Source organism: Hypanus sabinus, chromosome 25 (genome assembly GCF_030144855.1).
Source record: "Hypanus sabinus isolate sHypSab1 chromosome 25, sHypSab1.hap1, whole genome shotgun sequence".
NCBI lineage: Eukaryota > Metazoa > Chordata > Chondrichthyes > Myliobatiformes > Dasyatidae > Hypanus > Hypanus sabinus.
The window spans coordinates 47,257,401-47,276,683 of NC_082730.1; the positions used below are offsets into that span (position 1 = coordinate 47,257,401).

The 19,283-nt window shown below is 40.2% G+C and overlaps 1 protein-coding gene across 4 annotated transcripts in view; it reads right to left on the reverse strand.

Moving 5' to 3' along the window:
* LOC132381214 (bcl-2 homologous antagonist/killer-like) overlaps positions 1-19,283 on the reverse strand; it is a 106,982-nt gene that overhangs the window by 55,949 nt on the left and 31,750 nt on the right. For all 4 annotated transcript variants that reach the window (XM_059950538.1, XM_059950541.1, XM_059950542.1 and 1 more), the window contains one exon: positions 10,497-10,628. In XM_059950538.1, coding sequence (XP_059806521.1) covers positions 10,497-10,590 — 94 coding nt within the window. In that variant the 5' untranslated portion in view covers positions 10,591-10,628. The remainder of the gene's footprint in view (positions 1-10,496; positions 10,629-19,283) is intronic.

Sequence of the window (19,283 nt, forward strand, 5' to 3'; positions counted from 1 at the left end):
CAGGCTAATATTCAACTGTAAACTGTTAGCAGACCTGGACTGCAGGAGAACTGAAGATTGAAGAATGTAATGAGTGTTTGATGGTCAATGAGGACAACTAGATCGATGCACTTGCTCTTCTGCTATACAAAACCATGTTAAAAAAATACTGACATACTGAAAGCATCAGTGGAATTAACAGAAACCAAAAATTATCACATGACTGAACAGTGAACATTGAGGTGAATCAAAAAGTAGGGAAAAACAGCTTCCACTTCCTGTTTTAGCAGCAAACTTCAGCACAAGTTCAATGACTCATGAAAATAACTAATCTTTAGTTGACTAGCACAGTGGCCAAGAAGCCCAATGAAGGACTAAGTTGTACAGCAAAAGATTTTATAAAACAAAAAATGCGGTAAATATGAAACAGGTCCTGCTATATCAATGTGAAAATAAACAGTCAACATTTTAGATCAGAAACCTTTCATCCAGACTAAAGAGAAAGCAGTTGGTGAAGCTGCAGTGAGGTGGGGGGAGTGAATGTCCCTGATAAAGCTGGGGTGACCATAAGGATAGCTGTCTACAAGATAATCCGGTCAATGACAGCAACTGGACGGTGAGATTACCAGTAAAAAAAAAGTACAAAAGCTGCAAAATGTAGAAGAGGAAAACAAACCTGTCCACGTCCCCCACTTGCAGAAAAAAGAAATAAAACACAAGCTGAGCTAAATCTACAAAACTGATTGGAAGCAAGAAATTATGTTATCAGAAGTTGTAGAACTCAGTGCAGAGTAAAGGTGGCTGTGATGTGCCCAAATTGAAATTGAAGCTTGCTTTAAATCTCACGATGAGGGTAGAGGAGACAACCATGGGAGTAGAGCGAGGAATTAAGTGTCAAGAAATGAAAAGTCTGGAGTCACCCTTCTGGACTGAATGCAGGTGGCTCACAAAGCAATCACCTAATTTGTATTTGGTTACACTAATGTAGAGGACAGTACATTGTGAACTCTGAATGCAGTAGACGATTTAAAAAAAACAGGTTAAATTGGGTTTCTTTGTTTTGTGGCTGTCTGTAGGGAGATGGATCTCAAGGTTGTATACAGTATATATACACTTTGATAATAAATATACTTTGAACTTTGAAGTGTAATGAAGCACTGCTTTACCTGGAAAGATTGCTTGGGTCTCTGGATGGTGGGAAGAGGTGAAAGATTGTCATCTGCAGTTGCAAGGAAGTGTGCTATAAGGGTACAAAAATGGTGGATGAACTCAGCAAGTCGGGCAGCATCTGTTGAAAGGAGCAGTCAACCTTTGGTTGGAGGAACAACATCTCATCTACTGTCTGGGTAGTCTCCAGCCCCTTGGTATGAACATCGAATTCTCCAACTTCTGGTAATTCCGTCTCTCCCTTCCCCCATCCCACCTTCACTCTCTCCTCTTCTAGCTGCCTATCACCTCTCATGACTCTGCCTTCTTCTACTACCCATAGTGCTTTCCCCTTAGATTCCTTCTTCACCTCTCTTGCCTATCCCCTCCCTCACCTCTTGATCTTTCCTCTGATTGGCTTTTCACCTTCCCCCCACTTTCTTTATAGGGTCCCTGTCCCCTCCTGCTTTAGTCCTGACGAAGGGTCTTGACCCGAAACGTTGACTGCTCCTTTCAACGGATACTGCCCAACCTTTTGAGTTCATCCAGCTTTTTTGTACATCTTGATTTGACCACAGCATCTGCAGTGCACTTTCTGTGCCATAAGGGTGGTGGCTGGTGGAACAAAAAAAAATTACATCGGGAAGAGATGAAGAGAACAGTTTCTGCAAAACATTGAAGGATGATAAGGGAAGATATGTCTGATGATGCTGGATTTTGTGGAAAATGATCTCCTGGTTGGGTGGAAGGGGAGGACTAGGCTTGTTCTGTCCTGGAACAGTTAGTGGGTGCAGAGTGTAGGAAGTGGACAAAATGCACCCATAGTAGAAGGAATGCTATTTTTTTAAGAAAATAATATTTCAGGGACACCTGTAAGGAAAGTCTCATCACTGGGACAAATAAAATGGAGACAGGAAGGAGGGAATGGAATGGAGTTCTCATGGATCAGATGAAAAGTACTCTGGAGTCAGGTTTGCAATGAATGCCAGTAGCGAAATGCGAAACCCAATTTCCCTCGGGATCAATAAAGTATATCTGTCTGTCGCCAATCTCCTGATATGGCAGTCAAGATATCTAACAAAGGAAGGGAAGAGTCAGAATGACCTGGTGAATGTGAAAGTAGTGTGGAAATTAAAAGTTCAAAGTAAATTATCAAAGTACATATGTCACCATTTATATACACAACCCTGAGATTCATTTTCTAGTAGGCATACACAATAAGTCTGTAGAATAATAATCACAACATAATTAATGAAAGACCACCCAGTTTGGATATTCAACCAGAGTAGAGAAGACGACAAACTGTGCAAATACATAAAGATAGTAATAATAAATGAGCAACATGATCTGAGGAGTCTTTGGAAGTGAGTCCATTGGCTGTGGGAACACTTCAATGACAGGAGTTCAAGAGCCTGATGGTTGAAGGTTAATAATTGTTCCTGAACCTGGTGGTGTGAGTACTGAGGTTCCTGCACCTTCTTCCTGATGGCAGCAGCAAGAAGGGAACATGTCTTGCCTGGGCAGTACAGGTCCTTGATGATGGATGCTGCCTTCCCGCAACAGCATTTTATGTAACTATATAACCATATAACAATTACAGCACAGAAACAAGCCATCTCAGCCTTTCTAGTCCATGCTGAACGCTTACTCTCACCTAGTCCCACTGACCCACACTCAGCCCATATCCCTCCATTCCTTTCCTGTTCATATACCTATCCAATTCTACTTTAAATGACAATACCGAAACTGCCTCTACCACTTCTACTGGAAGCTCGTTTCACACAGCTACCACTCTCTGAGTAAAGGAGTTCCCCCCTCATGTTACCCCTAAACTTTTGCCCCCTCTCAACTCATGTCCTCTTGTTTGAATCTCCCCTACTCGCAATGGAAAAAGCCTATCCACATCAACTCTATCTATCCCCCTCAATTTTAAATACCTCTATCAAGTCCCCCCTCAACCTTCTACACTCCAAAGAATAAAGACCTAACTTGTTCAACCTCTCCCTGTAACTTAGGTGCTGAAACCCAGGATGTAGATGTAGATGTGCTCAATGGTGCAGAGGGCTTTACCTGTGATGGACTGGCCATATCCACTACTTTTTGTAGTACCTTCCATTCAGGATCATTTGTGTTTCTATACCAGGCTGTGATGCAGCCAGTCAATATACTCTCCACTCCGCACCTATAGAAGTTTGTCAAAAGCTTTAGATATCATGCTGAATCTCCGCAGACTCATAAGTAGAAGCGCTACCGTGCTTTCTCTGTAATTGCATGTGTTGCGCTCAGGCCAGATCCTCCGCAATAATGGAATTTAAAGTTGCTGACCCTCTCCACCCTGATGAGGACTGGTTCATGGACCCCTGGTTTCCTTTTCCTGAAGTCAACAATCAGCTCCTTGGCGTTGCTGACATTGAGTGAGAGGTTGTTGCTATGGCACCACTCAGCCAGATTTTCAATCTCTCTCCTATACGCTGATTCATCACCACCTTTGATTTGGTCTATGACAGTAGTGTCATCAGCAAATTTGAATACGGCATTGGAGCCATGCTTAGCCACACAGACAGAAGGCCAAGGCACTGAAGCTTATTGATTAGTTTTGAGAGGATGATGGTATTGAATGCTCAGTTGTAGTTCATAAAGAGCATCCTGATGTATGCACCTTCCTTGTCTAAATGTTTCCAGGGCCAAGCGAAGAGCCAATAAGATGGCACCTGCTGTGGACCTGTTGATGTGGTAAGCATACTGGAGTGAATCCAAGTTACTGAAATGCGGTCTGGGCATGGAATGGTAGACATTCCTCATCTCATTATAACTGTGGTCGAGTATGTTGGGACCTCTGATGCTACAGATTATATGCTGATGGTAATTGGGCACTGTTTTCAGACAAGCCTGGTTGAAGTCCCTGACTATGATCTGAAATGCATCAGGGTGGACTGCTTCTTGATTGCAGGCAGCATCATAGAGCCTCTCAAGTGCTTGGTTACAGTCAGCCACTGGTGGCATGTAAACTGTAGTCAGGATTAAGGAAAACTCTCTATGTAAATAGGGATAGTGTTCAACCATTAGGTGTTGAAGGTTGGAGGAATAAGCTTTCAATAAAACCACTACATTGGAACACCAAGAATTTATCATGAAACACACACCTCCACCCTTAACCTCTTCTGAATCAACAATTTGTTAGTAAATTGAGAAGCCTTCCAGTTTGACCACTGTATCTGCTGTGCTGGGAGACAGCACAGGTAAGACTGAAAAAGACTTTTCACCTATCTTACAGAAGACAAGCATAGTTTGGGCATGTGCAAGTGCCCAATGCTACACCTTTGATCTAGGAGTGAAACAAGTTGTTCAAATTGTAAACAAGTCCAGCCAAGCTTGCAACATTTCCAAACAGATTAGATGTATAAGCCTCAGCAGCCACATTTATGTCACCGCACCATCACCTACATTTAGTGACCACTTTATTAGGTACACTTGTTCATTAATGCAAATATTTAATCAGCTAATCATGTGGCAACAACTTAATAAATAAAAGCAGCGACTTGCAATCATAATACAGACATTTTAAAAAAGTCTTTGCTTGGCCTAGTTGAAGTCATTGCATTTGAGCATGTATTGTTTAGACTAGACATCGAAATGGGGAAGAAATGTGATTAAGTGACTGACCGTGGAATGATTGTTGGTGCCAGACAGGGTATTTTCAGTCTCTCAGAAAATGATGATTTTCTGGGACTTGCATGCACAGTCTCTAGAATTTACAGAGAATGATGTGAAAAACAAAAAAAAAAAATCCAGTGAGGGGCAGTTCTGTGGGCACCTTGTTAATGTCAGAGAATAGTCAGATGGGTTGAAGCTGACAGGAAGGCAACTACACGCAAATTACCGCATGTTATAACAGTGGTGTGCAGAGGAGCATCTCTGAACCTTATGTGGATGGGCTACAACAGCAGAAGACAACGACGATACATCATACCATACATGCATCTAATAAAGTGGCCACTGCATGTATATTCAGAATTCGGGTAATTTCAGGAAAAAGAGAAAATGGAGTTCCATAGTTAAGTATCTAGCAACAAATTGCAAAGAAGCAATGGTGACCAGGAGAAAGCATCAACTTAAAGTTGCAAGAAAACATTTGTGAACCCTTTGCAATTACCTGGTTTTCTGTATTAATTACTCAAAATGGTCTGAACTTCATCCAAGTCAGAACAATGGACAAACACAATCTGCCTAAACTAATAACACACAAACAATTGTACTTTACATGTTTTTACTGAACACATTGTTTAATCATTCAGTCCAGCCTTGCACAACAGAGAGGAGAAATTTTAGACCATTCCTCCATACAAAATTATTTCAGTTCATCAATATTTCTGGGATACCTTGCATGAACAGCCCTTTTCAAGTAATGCCACTGCATCTCAATTGGGTTAAGGTCTTGACTCTGAATTGGCCATTCAAAACATGAATTTTCTTCTTTTTAAGTCATTCTGTTGTTGATTTACTCGTGGTTTGGATCATTGTCTTGTTGCATCATTCAACTTCTATCAAGCTTAGGGTGACAGACTGCTGCTCTGACATCTTCCTACAAGATATCCTGATACAATTTTGAATTCACTGTTCCATCAACAGCTGCAAGCTGTACAGACCCTGAAGCAGCAAAGCAGCCCCAAACCATGATGCTCCTTGCACCATGCTTCACAGTTAAGATGAGGTTTTGGTGTTGGTGTGCAATGCCTCTTTTCCTTCAAATATAGCAGTGCGCATTACTGCCAAAAAGTTCAATTTTTGTCTGTCCACAGAACATTCTCCAAGATCCAGGCGGTCTTTTGTAAACTTGAGACATACAGCAATGTTTTTTCTTTGGAGAGCAGAGGTATCCTCCGTGGTGTCCTTCCATGAACACCATTTTTGTTCAGTGTTTTTCTTATAATGGGCACATGAACTTTAGCAAGTTCTAGAGATTTCTGTAGGTCTTTTGCTGTTATGCTGGTGTTTTTATCCACCTCCTTCAGCATTGTACTTTGTGCATCAAGCAGGATACCCACACCTTGAGAGTAGCAATAGTACTGAATTTCCTCCATTTGTAGGCAATTTCTCTTACTGTGGACTGATGAACACACAGGTCTTTAGAAATATTTTTGTAGCCTTTTCCAGCTTCATGAAGCTACAGTTCTTTTTCTCAGGTCCTCTGAAAGTTGTTTTGATCGAAGCATGGTGCACATAAACAGATTTTTCTTGAGAAGAGCAGGCTCCGTTAGTAACCTGACTTTGTGTGTCTTTTTTTTTTTAAAATGGGGCACGGCTCCTCTACAACCCGCACCTCCAATTTCATCCCATTGACTGGAACACCCAACTCCAAATAACTCTTGTGAAGGCATTACTCCAGAGGTTCACATATTTTTTTGAACCAGTGATTGTTGAAATGGTGTGCTCAGTATTGTCTAGAAGTACAATTGTTTATGTGCTATTGGTTTAGGAAGAATCTGTCTATTATTGTGACTTAAGATGAAGATCAGACCTCATTTTATGAATAATTAATGCAGAAAACCAGGGTTCACAAACTTTTTCTTGCAGCTGTACATACCTGCTGTTAGTAAGTCAGTAGATTTCAACAACCGCACCACATAGAAAAATCAAAGATTTATCAGCCATATGCTAATAAATTGCTTGTTTAAACACTATTGTTTTAATTTCTTAAAATCTTATAAAGTCAGTGCCTCATATTTTGTGTTTTCCTTTTTTTTTTGAATCAGCAAACAATTTTGTTGTTCAGATTCTTAAATATGTACAATGGATCTACATTTGCTCTACATTTATAGAACATGATACAGAATTACAGGTTATTAAGACAATAAAACGTATGAGAAGCATTAGGCCATTTGACCCAGAAACTGCTCTATCATTTCATTATGGCAATCTATTTCCCTCTCAACCCCATTCTCCTGTCTTCTCCTCACAACCTTTCACACCCTGACTAATCAAGCCTTAAATGCATCCAGTGACCTGGCCTCCACAACAGCGTATGGCAATGAAGTCCAGACACACCACCCCCTGTCTGAAGAAATTACTTATCTGTGCTAAACAGACATCCCTCTATTTTGAGGCTGTGACTTCTTGTCCTAGACTCATCCACCAAAGGAAACACCCTCTTCACATCCACTCTATCTCGATCTGTCAAGATTTGATAGGTTTCAATGAGGTCCCCTCATTCTTCTAAATTCCAGAGAATACAGCCCCAGAATCTTTAATTGCTGCTCATATGATAACCCTTTCATTCCCACAATCATTCTAATGAATCTCAGCTGAATCTTCTCCAATGTCAGCATAATCTTTTCTAAAGGGCCCCAAAATTGCTCAGAATACTCAGAGTGAGGCCTCACCACTGCCTTATACAGCCTCAGCATTATATTCTTGTTTTTGTATTCTGATCCATTCCAAATAAATGCGAATATTGCATTTGCCTTCCTTACCACCGATTCAACCTGCAAATTAACCTTTAGGGGAATCCTGCACGAGGACTCCCAAATCCCTTTGCACCTCAGATCTCTTGAATTCCCCCCCACCCCGTTTAGAAAATACTCTATGCTTTTATTCCTTTTATGAAATTGTATGACCATACAGTTCCAGGCTCCATATTCTGCTTGCCACCTTGTTGCCCATTCTCTTAATCTGTCTGTGTCCTTCTACAGCCTCTCTGCACCCTCAACATCACATGCCCCTCCCCCATCTTCATATGTCCACAAACCTGGCCACAAAAGCCATCAATTTCATTATCCAAATCGCTGACATACAACGCAAAAAGTAGTCCTGTCAGAGACCGTTGTGGAACACCACTGGTCACTAACAACCAATCTGAAAAAGATCCCTTCATATCCACTTCTGCCTTCTGCCAATCAGCCAATGCTCTATTCTTGCTCGTATCTTTCCTGTAATACCCTGGGCACTTATCTTGTTTAGCAGCCTGATGTGGGGCACCTTGTCAAAGGCTTCTTGAAAATCCAATCACACAATTTCCACTGATTTCTCCTTTGTCTATTCTGCTTGCTATTTCTTGAATTCCAACAGATTTGTCAGGCACAATTTTCCCATGCAGGCTTTGGCCAAGTTTGGCATGTGCCTCAATGTACATCAAAACCTCATCCTTAAGAACAGAATTAGAAACCTTCCGAAACACAAAGGTTATGCTAACTGGCCGATAATTTCCTTTCTTCTGCCTCCTTCCCTTCTTGATGAGTGCAGTGACATTTGAGTGAGATTTGCAATTTTTCAGTCCTCCGGAACCTTACCAGAATCTATTGATTCTTGCAAGATCATCACCAATGCCTCCGTAAACTCTTCAGCTCTTTTAGAGCCCTGAGGTATAGTCCATTAGGTCCAGGTGACTTACCTACCTACTAGATCTCTCAGTTTCCTGAGCACCATCTCTCTAGTAATAACTGCATTCAATTCTGCCCCCTAACACACTCGAACTTCCAGCATACTACTAGTGTATTCCACTGATGTAATGATCCAGTGAAGACTGATGCAAAATACTTATTCAGTTCATCCACCATTTTCTTATCCTTCATTACTACTCTACAGCGTTATTTTCCAGAAGTCCAATATCTATCCTTGCCTCTTTTACACTTTATATATCTGCAAAAGCTTTTGGTATGATTTTTGGTATCATTGGCTAGGTTACTTTCACATTTCATCTTCTGTCCCCACCCCCCATGGTTATTTTTTTTTAAGTTGCCTTCTGTTGGGTTTTAAGAAATTTCTAATCTTTGAACTTCCAGGTAACTTTTCCTTTTATGTTTGATGTGATTTCCCTTGTCTGCCACGCTTACCTCATCCTGCCTTTTTAGGATGCAACTATTCTGCATCTTCCAAATTTCTCCCAGAAACTCCAGCCATTGCTGCTCTGCCACCACCCCTTTCCAATCAGCTTTGGTTAGCTTCTCCCTTGTGCCGCTGTAATTCCCTTTACTCCAGAAAAGGGAATTACTTCCTTTACGTTAGCTTCTCCCCCAGAAATTGCAGGGTGAATTCCATCATATTATGATCACTGTTTCCTAAAGGTTCCATTTCCTTAAGCTCCCTAATCATATCTGGTTCATTACACAACACCCAATCAAGAATTGCTGATCCCCTAGTGGGCTCAAACACAAGCTGCTTTAAAAAGCCATCTCAGAGGCATTCCACAAATTCTCTATCTTAGGTTCCGGCATCAACTTGAATATCTCAATCTATCTTCATACTCAAACCCCCCATGAGTTAAGTAACATTGCCTTTTTGACAACCTTTATCCACATCCCACTGTAATTTCTAGACCATATCTTAGCTACTGTTCAGAGGTCTATAATGCAACGTTCCTTAGAACTCCTATCCAGATCTTCCTACCTTTGCAGTTTCTTAATTCTAGCCATAAGAATTCTACATCTTCTGACCCTATGTCACCTCTTAATCTAAAGATCTGATTTCATCTTTCACCAGCACAGCCACTCCTCCTCTGCCTACCTGCTTATCCTTTCGATAGATTGTGTATCCTTGGAGCTCCCAACTACAATCATCTTTCAGTGATGACTGATACCCAGAATGTTAAACCTACCAATTTCTTACTGCGCTGTGAACATTCAAACATAACACCTTCAGTCCTGTATTTGTCACCCTTTTCAATTCTCTCTCCCTTTTCAACTGCAATACATCCCACTGACAGCAATTTTGCCCTATCATCTGCCTATCCTTCCTGACAGTCTCACTATACACTACCTCTACTTGTACACCAACATCCCAATCCTCAGTCCTATCACTCAGTTATGGAATAACATAATGCAAAATGAATATACTGCAACTGATGAAAGTTAGGACACACCATACATATTGCATAGACCCAACTGGCTATACCACTATTTTGATCAGGAACTACAGAACTACTTGAGTTACTTTGGAAATTGACAAGCAGAAAATAAGTTTTGAAGAAAAGAACTATTTATCTGTAGCCTCCTTGCAGTTAAACATTCATTTCCTCTCAAGACAACAAGATGTTTGTTTCACAGCAAGAGATCACTGAAATTTTGCAAGAGATCACTGAAAATTCACAAGACTTTTGGCGACAACAGACTCTATTGGCTCTTGGACAAACATATCTTATTAAACTATATAACATGGAGCTTCTAGCTTGCAATAACAAGACAAACTTAGCTATTAAAAACACTTTAAAAACAATCCTGCAGAATTTCTTTATTATTGCAAGTCAAACTCAAGCCCTTATTCCCTCACCCCGTTCCCCAATGACAAATTTGTTTTGAATAATGCAACTTTCCATAATGCAAGGTTCCTTATAACCATCATGTTACAGCAAACTCCTGTAGTATAAAGCCAACACTCACCAGTTACAGACTGTGATGCACCTTTACAGTGGTCCTTATGTGTTTTGTCTGGGTTTCTTCGAAAAGGTTCCCCATCACTGCCACCTGAAGCCATAGCACAGCTCAGGGAGACAAACAGCTGCAATTAGCCTCCTAAAACATTAAGTTACATTAAGTCAGAACAGGGGAAGCATCTTCCATTTCTTTCCATTATTCCTCACTTGCTGCTAAGACAAACAAAAAGATGAAATATAATATTTATATTACTGAGACTCAAAATGTGTACACATACATATGAATAAGCACTACTGCAAACTTGTTTCAAACAACTAAAGTCAGCCAATAATAACCAGAATAAGCTACAAGCTACATTGGCGATAAGCAGTTAAACAGTCAGTGCAGAGTACCCCTGTGGCCATCCCCCTCAACAACGAAAATACCACTTTGGATACTGTTGGGCGGTGGGGGAGAAATTACCTAGCAGAGGAAAGTCACAGCAATCAGGTCTCTGTCAGGCACTGAGTCTGCCTCTGTGGCTCAGAAAGTGGGGGGGGGGGGGGGGGGGAGGGAAGGGGGGAAGATAAGAGGCGAGCTATAGTGAAACGGAATTTGTTAGTTTGGAGAACAGAAAGCAGGTTCTGTGTACAAGAATGACACTCCCGGTTGGTATAACTGGATAGCATAATTTTGAAAGTGTTGCTTCCTCAGAATTTTGTTTTGGCTATGATAGACCACTTGAAGTTAAACACAAATAATTTCAGACTACTTGTATCACAAAGGAATGTGGAAAAATGAGAAACTAACTTTATTGAATAAAATGTTTAATAGCATAGCAATTAATAGCAATAGTTCAAGCAAAAAAAGTTTTCTTAAATATTTTTGTTTGAACTCAGTGACTGAGGCTTCTTGCTTAAATGCCCAACAATAATCAGCCAGCATTGAGGGATTCCAGTTGCCCCGATACTGATTTCTTCATGACTGCAATGTCCTGATGAAAAGTTCCACCATGCTCATCACTGACAGCGCCAAGAATTCAGGGAAGAAATCTAAACGGGAATGCAGAAAATAAATCTTCAGTGACATGTTGCACTTCATGGTTTTGTAGCTTGAAGTATGTTGTCAACCAGCTACAAGTAATACGCTGCTCTATAGTTGCCAAGAAAATTTTCGACACCTTTGAATGCTTTTCATGCGATTTTCTCCTGTCCCACTGGAAGTTCTTCAAATTGCCTGTTTGACCAACAAAAATGTCTTCCTTAATCTTAGCACCAGTTATTCTGTCTCAAATATCAAAATCTTTCACAGGAATTTTTGTGACTGGTGACAACAGACTCCATCCTTGCAGTTCTGAACCCAATAATTCTGCTTCTGCCTTTGACAAACTCAAGTCTCTGACCAGATCGCTTAACTCAATCTGAGACTCACTCGACATAAAGGGTTCAAAATCTGTGTCAGTATCGGTGTCGTTTTCACTTCAGGTTCAGACATCACGGAATCTTCATCTGCCTCTTCTAGACTCCATGTTTCTGGTGGCTTCAGTACTGGAAGACTATCATCACGCTGCACAGGTCTCATGACTGAAGGGAGATTGGGGTATTCAACGGATTTCTTGTTTTTAAGCAGAGAAATCAAATACACTGGTCAGACAGGAGTAGCAGTCTGTCACACGATCCTTCTGCTTTCACCATATCAGCAGGACAGCGACAGCATTACCTTCCAAGTACCAAGGTTTAAGATCGATAGCGCATGTCACACAACAAATGTGAGAAGCCCAGGCTTTGTCTTGGTTGCCAATTTTACACCTAAAGTAGAGCTCACAGGCTCTTAATAAGATGAGTCATTAGATTAGATTGTGAGGACACTCAGTCCTCGTTTATTGTCATTTAGTAATGCATGCATTAAGAAATGATACAATGTTCCTCCAGTATGATATCACAAAAACACAAGACAGACTAACATACAAAAACCACATAATTATAATATATAGTTATAAAGCAATGCCGTAATTTGATAAGGGCAGACCATGGACACGGTAAAAAGTCTCAAAGTCCTGGATAACCCATCATCTCATGTAGACGAGAGAAGGAAGAAAAAAATCTTCCTGCCATGAACCTCCAGCGCCGCAATGCTTCGCGATTCAGCCTCTGGAAGCATCCGACCACAGCCAACTCTGAGTCCATCCGAAAAACTTCGAGCCTCCGACCAGCCCTCCGACACAGAGCACCATCTCTGCCAAACGCTTGGACACCGGCCCCAGCCGCCAAGCAACAGGCAAAGCCGAGGATTGGGGGCCTTCCTCTCCGGAGATTTTCCGATCGCACAGTAGCAGTGGCAGCGAATCAGGCATGTCAGAAGTTTCACCAGATGTTCCTCTGTGCTTCTCACGTCCGTCTCCATCAAATCAGGATTGTGCTTGGCCCCTACTTACAGAAAACAGATATTCATTCCTGGAGTGGCCGCGCGCGCTGCCGTCGCGCCGCCATTTTCTCATCTCCATCTTTGAGATTTAAGCATATACTCGTCAGAAAATAACAGAAAGTATCATGGCTGCTGAACACTGGTGTGATATTTTGCTATCATAAATACTCCTGAAAAATACTTTATTATAATGAGTACACACAATATGCTGTGCACATACAGCATGTACATCAACTTGATCGCAAGCTGATATACGTAAACAATGCATGGAATGGTCTGTGTATGATGCTTTTACAGCATTTCTAAAACACGTCCTGCTGTGCAGCATCCACTCTGCCCAAGCATTTCCAGACAACACAAATCTTTTCAGCTTACATTATGGGTAACAATTAAGAATTGGAATAACAAATATAGGTGACTTTTTTTTAAAAAATGTTGCATGATAGGGGAATTTCATGGTGATTTTAATGATCAGTAGCCCAAAATACAAAAGATACAGCCAAAAGTATCTTACAGGAAGTAAAATCATTGTTGTCCAGTGTGTGTTGCCTCCCAGGTACCAGGGTCCAGGACATCTTGGATCCTCAGCATTCTTAAGTAGGAGGGTGAACAGCCAGAGGTCATGGTTCATGCAGAAATCAATGACAAAGGTAGGATCTGACAATGTTCTGCAGAGTGAGTTCAGCGAGTCAGGTGCTAAGTTAAAGAGCAGGACCTCCAGAGTTGTGATCCCAGGATTGCTACCTATGCCACATGCTAGTAAGGCCAGAACTAGAAAGGATTATACATTTAATATGTGGCCAAGGAGTTGGTGTAGGAGGGAGGGCATAATATTTTATCTAGATGGGCCAAAGGGCCTTTTGCTGTGTTGACACTATAAGTATACCAGCATCAAAGAACAATTGCTCAGCAAAAAGTAAACACCCTTACCAAGAGAGAAGTCTGTCAGACAAGATCTTTGTGAAAGTTGTGCTTTCAATATACAAATTCACTATCTAAATTTGCAACCATATATATTTCACATCACAAATCCAGTATTCAAATTGAAGGATAAAAAAGCAGTCTGCTCTTAATCCAATAATGTGTATTATAAATAAAATTCTGTAGTTTTCTTAAGTAACCGAAAGGTCATAACAATTTGTTCAACAGGACAAACATCTTAAAAAGTATTACTCTAAACTTCATTTACAATTTTCAGGACAATTTGTTCATCAACAGGACAAACATCTTAAAAAGTATTACTCTAAACTTCATTTACAATTTTCAGGACATTTCTTTAGACTTATACATAAATTTCATAACTTCCCTGAATTACAGACTGATTATAGCTTAAGGTAGGCATATAGTGCATGTTCAATGTGATCAAGTTAGGCCAACTCTCACCTTCTCCCATCACCCACTCCCCAGAGCTCTGCAAATTCTTCCCTTTCAGATAATACATTTCTCTTTGAAAGCTACAAATGAATCTCTTTGGCATCATTGACCCCAATGACTCGTCCTGTACAAAACAATACCCTTGTGTTACTTTCATCTTTGCTGCCAATTATTTTATGCCCTGGTCACTAAACTAATTAAATATTTGGTCATGTGGTAACAGGAGGGTAAAGTTATTTAGAAATTAAAGTTCATTGTGTATAAATTGCAAATAATCCACGATTTATTCTAACTCTTCTCAACTGTCATGCAAGTGAAGTGAATAAACACAAATAGCTTGTCTATTTCAAAAGGTAGGAAGGACATTGTGTAATTTAATGAAAAAATACATGTCCAGAATAAATAATGTTCTTCTGCACCTCAGTACTTCTGTATGTAATGATTCTATAACGTTTTACTGCATCCTTACTTGCTTCTGCCAGGACAAAGAAGAGAAATCTTAAGTACTGTTGTAAGATTTAGAAAGGAATCAAAACAAAGAGATACAAATTATTAAAGGCAAGTAAACATGGCAGCATAAATCAATTGCCAAGACAACAAAAAATAACTAGTTAAAAAAAGTGCTATTTAATAGCAATATTCATTATTCATGCGATACTGTATTAGTACAGCTAGCTACTTCATTAGCATTCTGAATGCAACTAAGGTATGAAAGACTACTATCATTCAGAAGTGCAAATTACATTGTAAAATGCAAAAGTGAACCTCAAGCCAGCAAAGATCATCCATCTGAAACAAAATATTGCACCAGTTTGCAACCAATGCATATACTGATGATACAGGCAGCGCAGGCGGCATCTTGAATAATCAGCTTTCATTCTGGAATGAAGAAATGTACAAGTTCCAAAGCCAATTGAAGAGCAAAACTGGAGCATTTACTACTTTTAATAAACACCTTAATCTTCCCCATAATTATATTTAATTAAAAAAACCTAACCAATAAAAACTCTGCACCCTTTCATTTGCCCAGTTTTCCATCTATACCCAAATAACTTCTGCAACTAAGTACGTCTATTAGAACCGAACCATATGGATAATGCAGAGTAAACACAAAGTATACTGCAGATCCACACGTCCCTCCCCACTGATCTCCCACCTGGCACTTATCCCTGCAAGAGTAAGTGCTACACCTGTCCCTACACCTCCTCTCTTACCACTATTCAGGGCCCCAAATAGTCCTTCCAGGTGAGGCAACACTTCACTTGTGAGTCTGTTGGGGTAATCTATTGCATCCGGTGCTCCTGGTGCGGCCTCCTCTACATCAGCGAGATCCGACGCAGATTGGAGAACCACTTCGTTAAGCACCTCCGCTCCGTCTGCCACAAAAGACAGGATCTCCCGACTGCCACCCACTTCAACTCTGCTTCACATTCCCATTCGGATATGTCCATACATGGCCTTCTCTACTGCCATGATGAGGCCAAACTCAGGTTGGAGGATCAACACCTCATATACCACCTGGGTAACCTTGGTATGAACATTGAATTCTCCAACTTCCGGTAATTCCCTCCCTCTCCCTTCCACCATCCCACTTTCACTCTACCTCCTCTTCCAGCTGCCTATCACCTCTCATGATTCTACCTTCTTCTACTACTCATTGTGCTTTCCCCTCATTCCTTCTTCACCTCTCCGGCCTATCCCCTCCCTGCTTCCCCTTGATCTTTCCTCTGATTGGTTTTTCACCTGGCAACTTCCCCCTCCTCCTACCTTCTTTATAGGGCCTCTGCCCCCTCCTCCTTCAGTCCTGACGAAGGGTCTCAGCCCGAAACGTCGACTGCTTATTTCAACGGATGCTGCCCGACCTGCTGCGTTCCACCAGCATTTTGTGTGTGTTGCCAAAACAAAGGTGACAGATTTTATAGCTAGCAAAATTATGAAAGAAGCTCAAAAGCAAGCTACCCACCAAATCTGCAATGGTAAAAACACACAACTCAAAACAAAGGAAGAACCTGCATTTAAACTTACGGCTAATTGCCAAATTAAATCTTAGATTGAAGAAATTTATATCCCAAAGAGGAAACTTGCCAAGAGAAAGTCCACTAAATCATCATAAGTCCTTCCATGAGTAAATCCCATGAACAGCCGTCAACAAAGCAGTTTTCTCGCCACATATGCTGTCGAAACATTCACATTTTTGATATTCAAAGATTCCAAATCTTTCAGAACTCCCCACTCGAGGTCTAAAGTGAACACATTTTCACAACCAGAATTAGGTTTAATATCACTGGCATACGTCGTGAAATGTGTTAACTTAGCGGCACCAGTAGAATGCATTACATGATAATACAGAGAAAAAATAAACAAGTCAATTAAAGTATACAAGTATATTAAATAGTTAAATTAAAAATCATGCAAAAACAGAAATAACATATTAAAAAAATGAGGTGGTGTTCATGGATTCAATGCTCATTTAGGAATCAGATGACAGAGGGGAAAGAAAGTGTTCCTGAACTTCTGATTGTGCCTTCAGGCTTCTGTTCCTGACAGTAGCAATGAGAAGAGGGCATGTCCTTGGTGATGGGGGTCCTTAATAATGGACTGGGCCTTTCTGAAGCACCACTCCTTGAAGATTAATGCTTTGAAATTAATGTTCTGCTGATGGCTACCATCACCAAATCCAGATTCAGTATCAAAGCAAAAATTGGTTAAGATAGCCTAGTGTACCTTCATTGAAGCTTGCAAGTAAAAACTAATGATATTACATACGAAAATGCCAGCAGTTAAAAACAAAATCTAAATTATTTCTCTGCAAAATCTAGCTCAAGACTTCCTGAAACTAGCATGGCTTCTCTTAGCTCCAACCAGCATTTTCTCCACCTTTAGAGCTCATCCAGGACAGAATAATCAAAAGCAAAATACTGCAGAGTCTGGAAAGAATTCCAAAATGTGCTCATTCTCTATTCTGTCTGCATTTACTCAATTCAGTTTCCCACTTAAATTTACCATACTGAAAATTAACTTTCAGTCAATGCAGATTTTGTAGTATCTATGATAAGTCAAGTCACTTTTTATTGTCATTTCAACCATAACTGCTGGTACAGTACACAGTAAAAATGAGACGATGTTTTTCAGGACCATGGTGCTACATGAAACAGTACAAAAACTACACTGAACTACATGAGAACAACACAGAAAAAAAACTACACTAGGAAAAAAACTTTCAAATGATTGACCTATTGATGCTAATTTGAGCAAAAAAAAATTCAAGAGGTGACATTGTCACTAGCTAATTCTTATGAACCATACCAGACACTGTCTAATATTCATCAGCTTACTTCATACATAAGCTTTCTTTTAAAAGAGATAATTGATCATTTTAAAACTAGTGCCATCCTTTAATGAGTACATCTGTCACTGAAAAAGCAACTATATTTTAATCAAACATGTGGTGATTGCTTTCATGGTACAAAGAAAGCAATTTAGCTCAGCTTCATCATTCAACCATGAATACTACCTCACTAATCGTCCTTGACACCATTTCTTTTTACTGTCACTTATAGCAAGTTTCTTTTTAATGATCTGCACTGCTGCAATAAAACAACAAATTTCATGATATGCCCTGATAATAAACCCAATTCTGATATTCCTTGATCCATTTAACATAGAAATGTTTTCAAGGAGGTGGTGGATAATGTCATGTCCTCAGTCAGTGTGGTAGAGAATTCCATAGGTTCACCCGTTTAGGGAAAGAAATCTCTTCTGATAGAGATTAAAATGGCATGTCACATGTCCTTGAAGCCATAACTCATGTTTCTAGACCCAACCACCCCACCCTCCCAACAGCAAATGGAAATACCATCCTTGTATCTGGTCCTGTTGGAATTTTTATACATTTCGATTAAGATCACCTCATTCTTCTAAACTCCAAAATAAATAAACTATTTCTCTTTGTACATCAGTGCTGTTGTTGCAAGGATCAGTTTTGTAAAACTTCACTGGACTCCAACATCAAAATCATCTTTCCTCAGATAAGGAAATCATACCTGCGTAAAACATTTAAATTAGTGACTAAGAGGCCCTGTACAAGACCAATACTGTAGTTATGTAGAAAATGTATAAAAAAAACTAATTTAAAAAAAAGTAACATAGAAATACACTGACATCAGTGCGAGTTAACCAGTCTGATGGCCTGGTGGAAGAAGCTGTCCCGGAGCCTGTTGGTCCTGACTTTTATGCAGTGGTACCATTTCCCAGATGGTAGCAGTTGGAATAGATTGCGGTTGGGGTGACTTGGGTCCCCAATGATCCTTCGGGCCCTTTTTTCACATTTGTCTTTGTAAATGTCCTGAATCATGGGAAATTCACAACCACATTTGCGCTGGGCTGTCCGTATCACTCTCTGTAGAATCCTATGATTAAGGGAGGTACAGTTCCTATACCAGGCAGTAATATAGCCAGTTAGGATGCCCCTGTAGAAAGTTCTTATGAACATTGATCTCAGAGGGACCAGACAAGCTTACCATTACCTGGCACAAATATGGTAGGAAATCGAAAAGAGTGGCATGTCAAAGTGTTTACCACTGGGCAAGAAACTGTCCGCAGAGAACCAAACAAGAGAGGCTAACTGAAGAAAATAACAAATTTGAATATGTAGAAGAGTGCCATATCACATTGTTTGTGAAGGAATCACTTACTAAGGCAGAGACTTTGATGATAGAATCTCTAGGATTTGCTGTTATTTATACAGCATGCACATGTACAGTGTGTGGAGAAAAATGGTTTGATAACTACGCAAGTGAACAAAACCAAACTGAAGTGCAGAAATTGGTGAACACACACCTAGTAACAAAGCATTCAAATTTGGATATGAAAAGATTCTACATTCTACCAAGAGTGAAAATTCCTGCAAAAATAGGGCAGACAAAATGTTACATTGAAACAGAGGTGGTACCAGTGAACATTCCATTACTCTTGAGGAAATCTTCCCAAAAGAAAGCAGGAGCAGTACTGGGTATG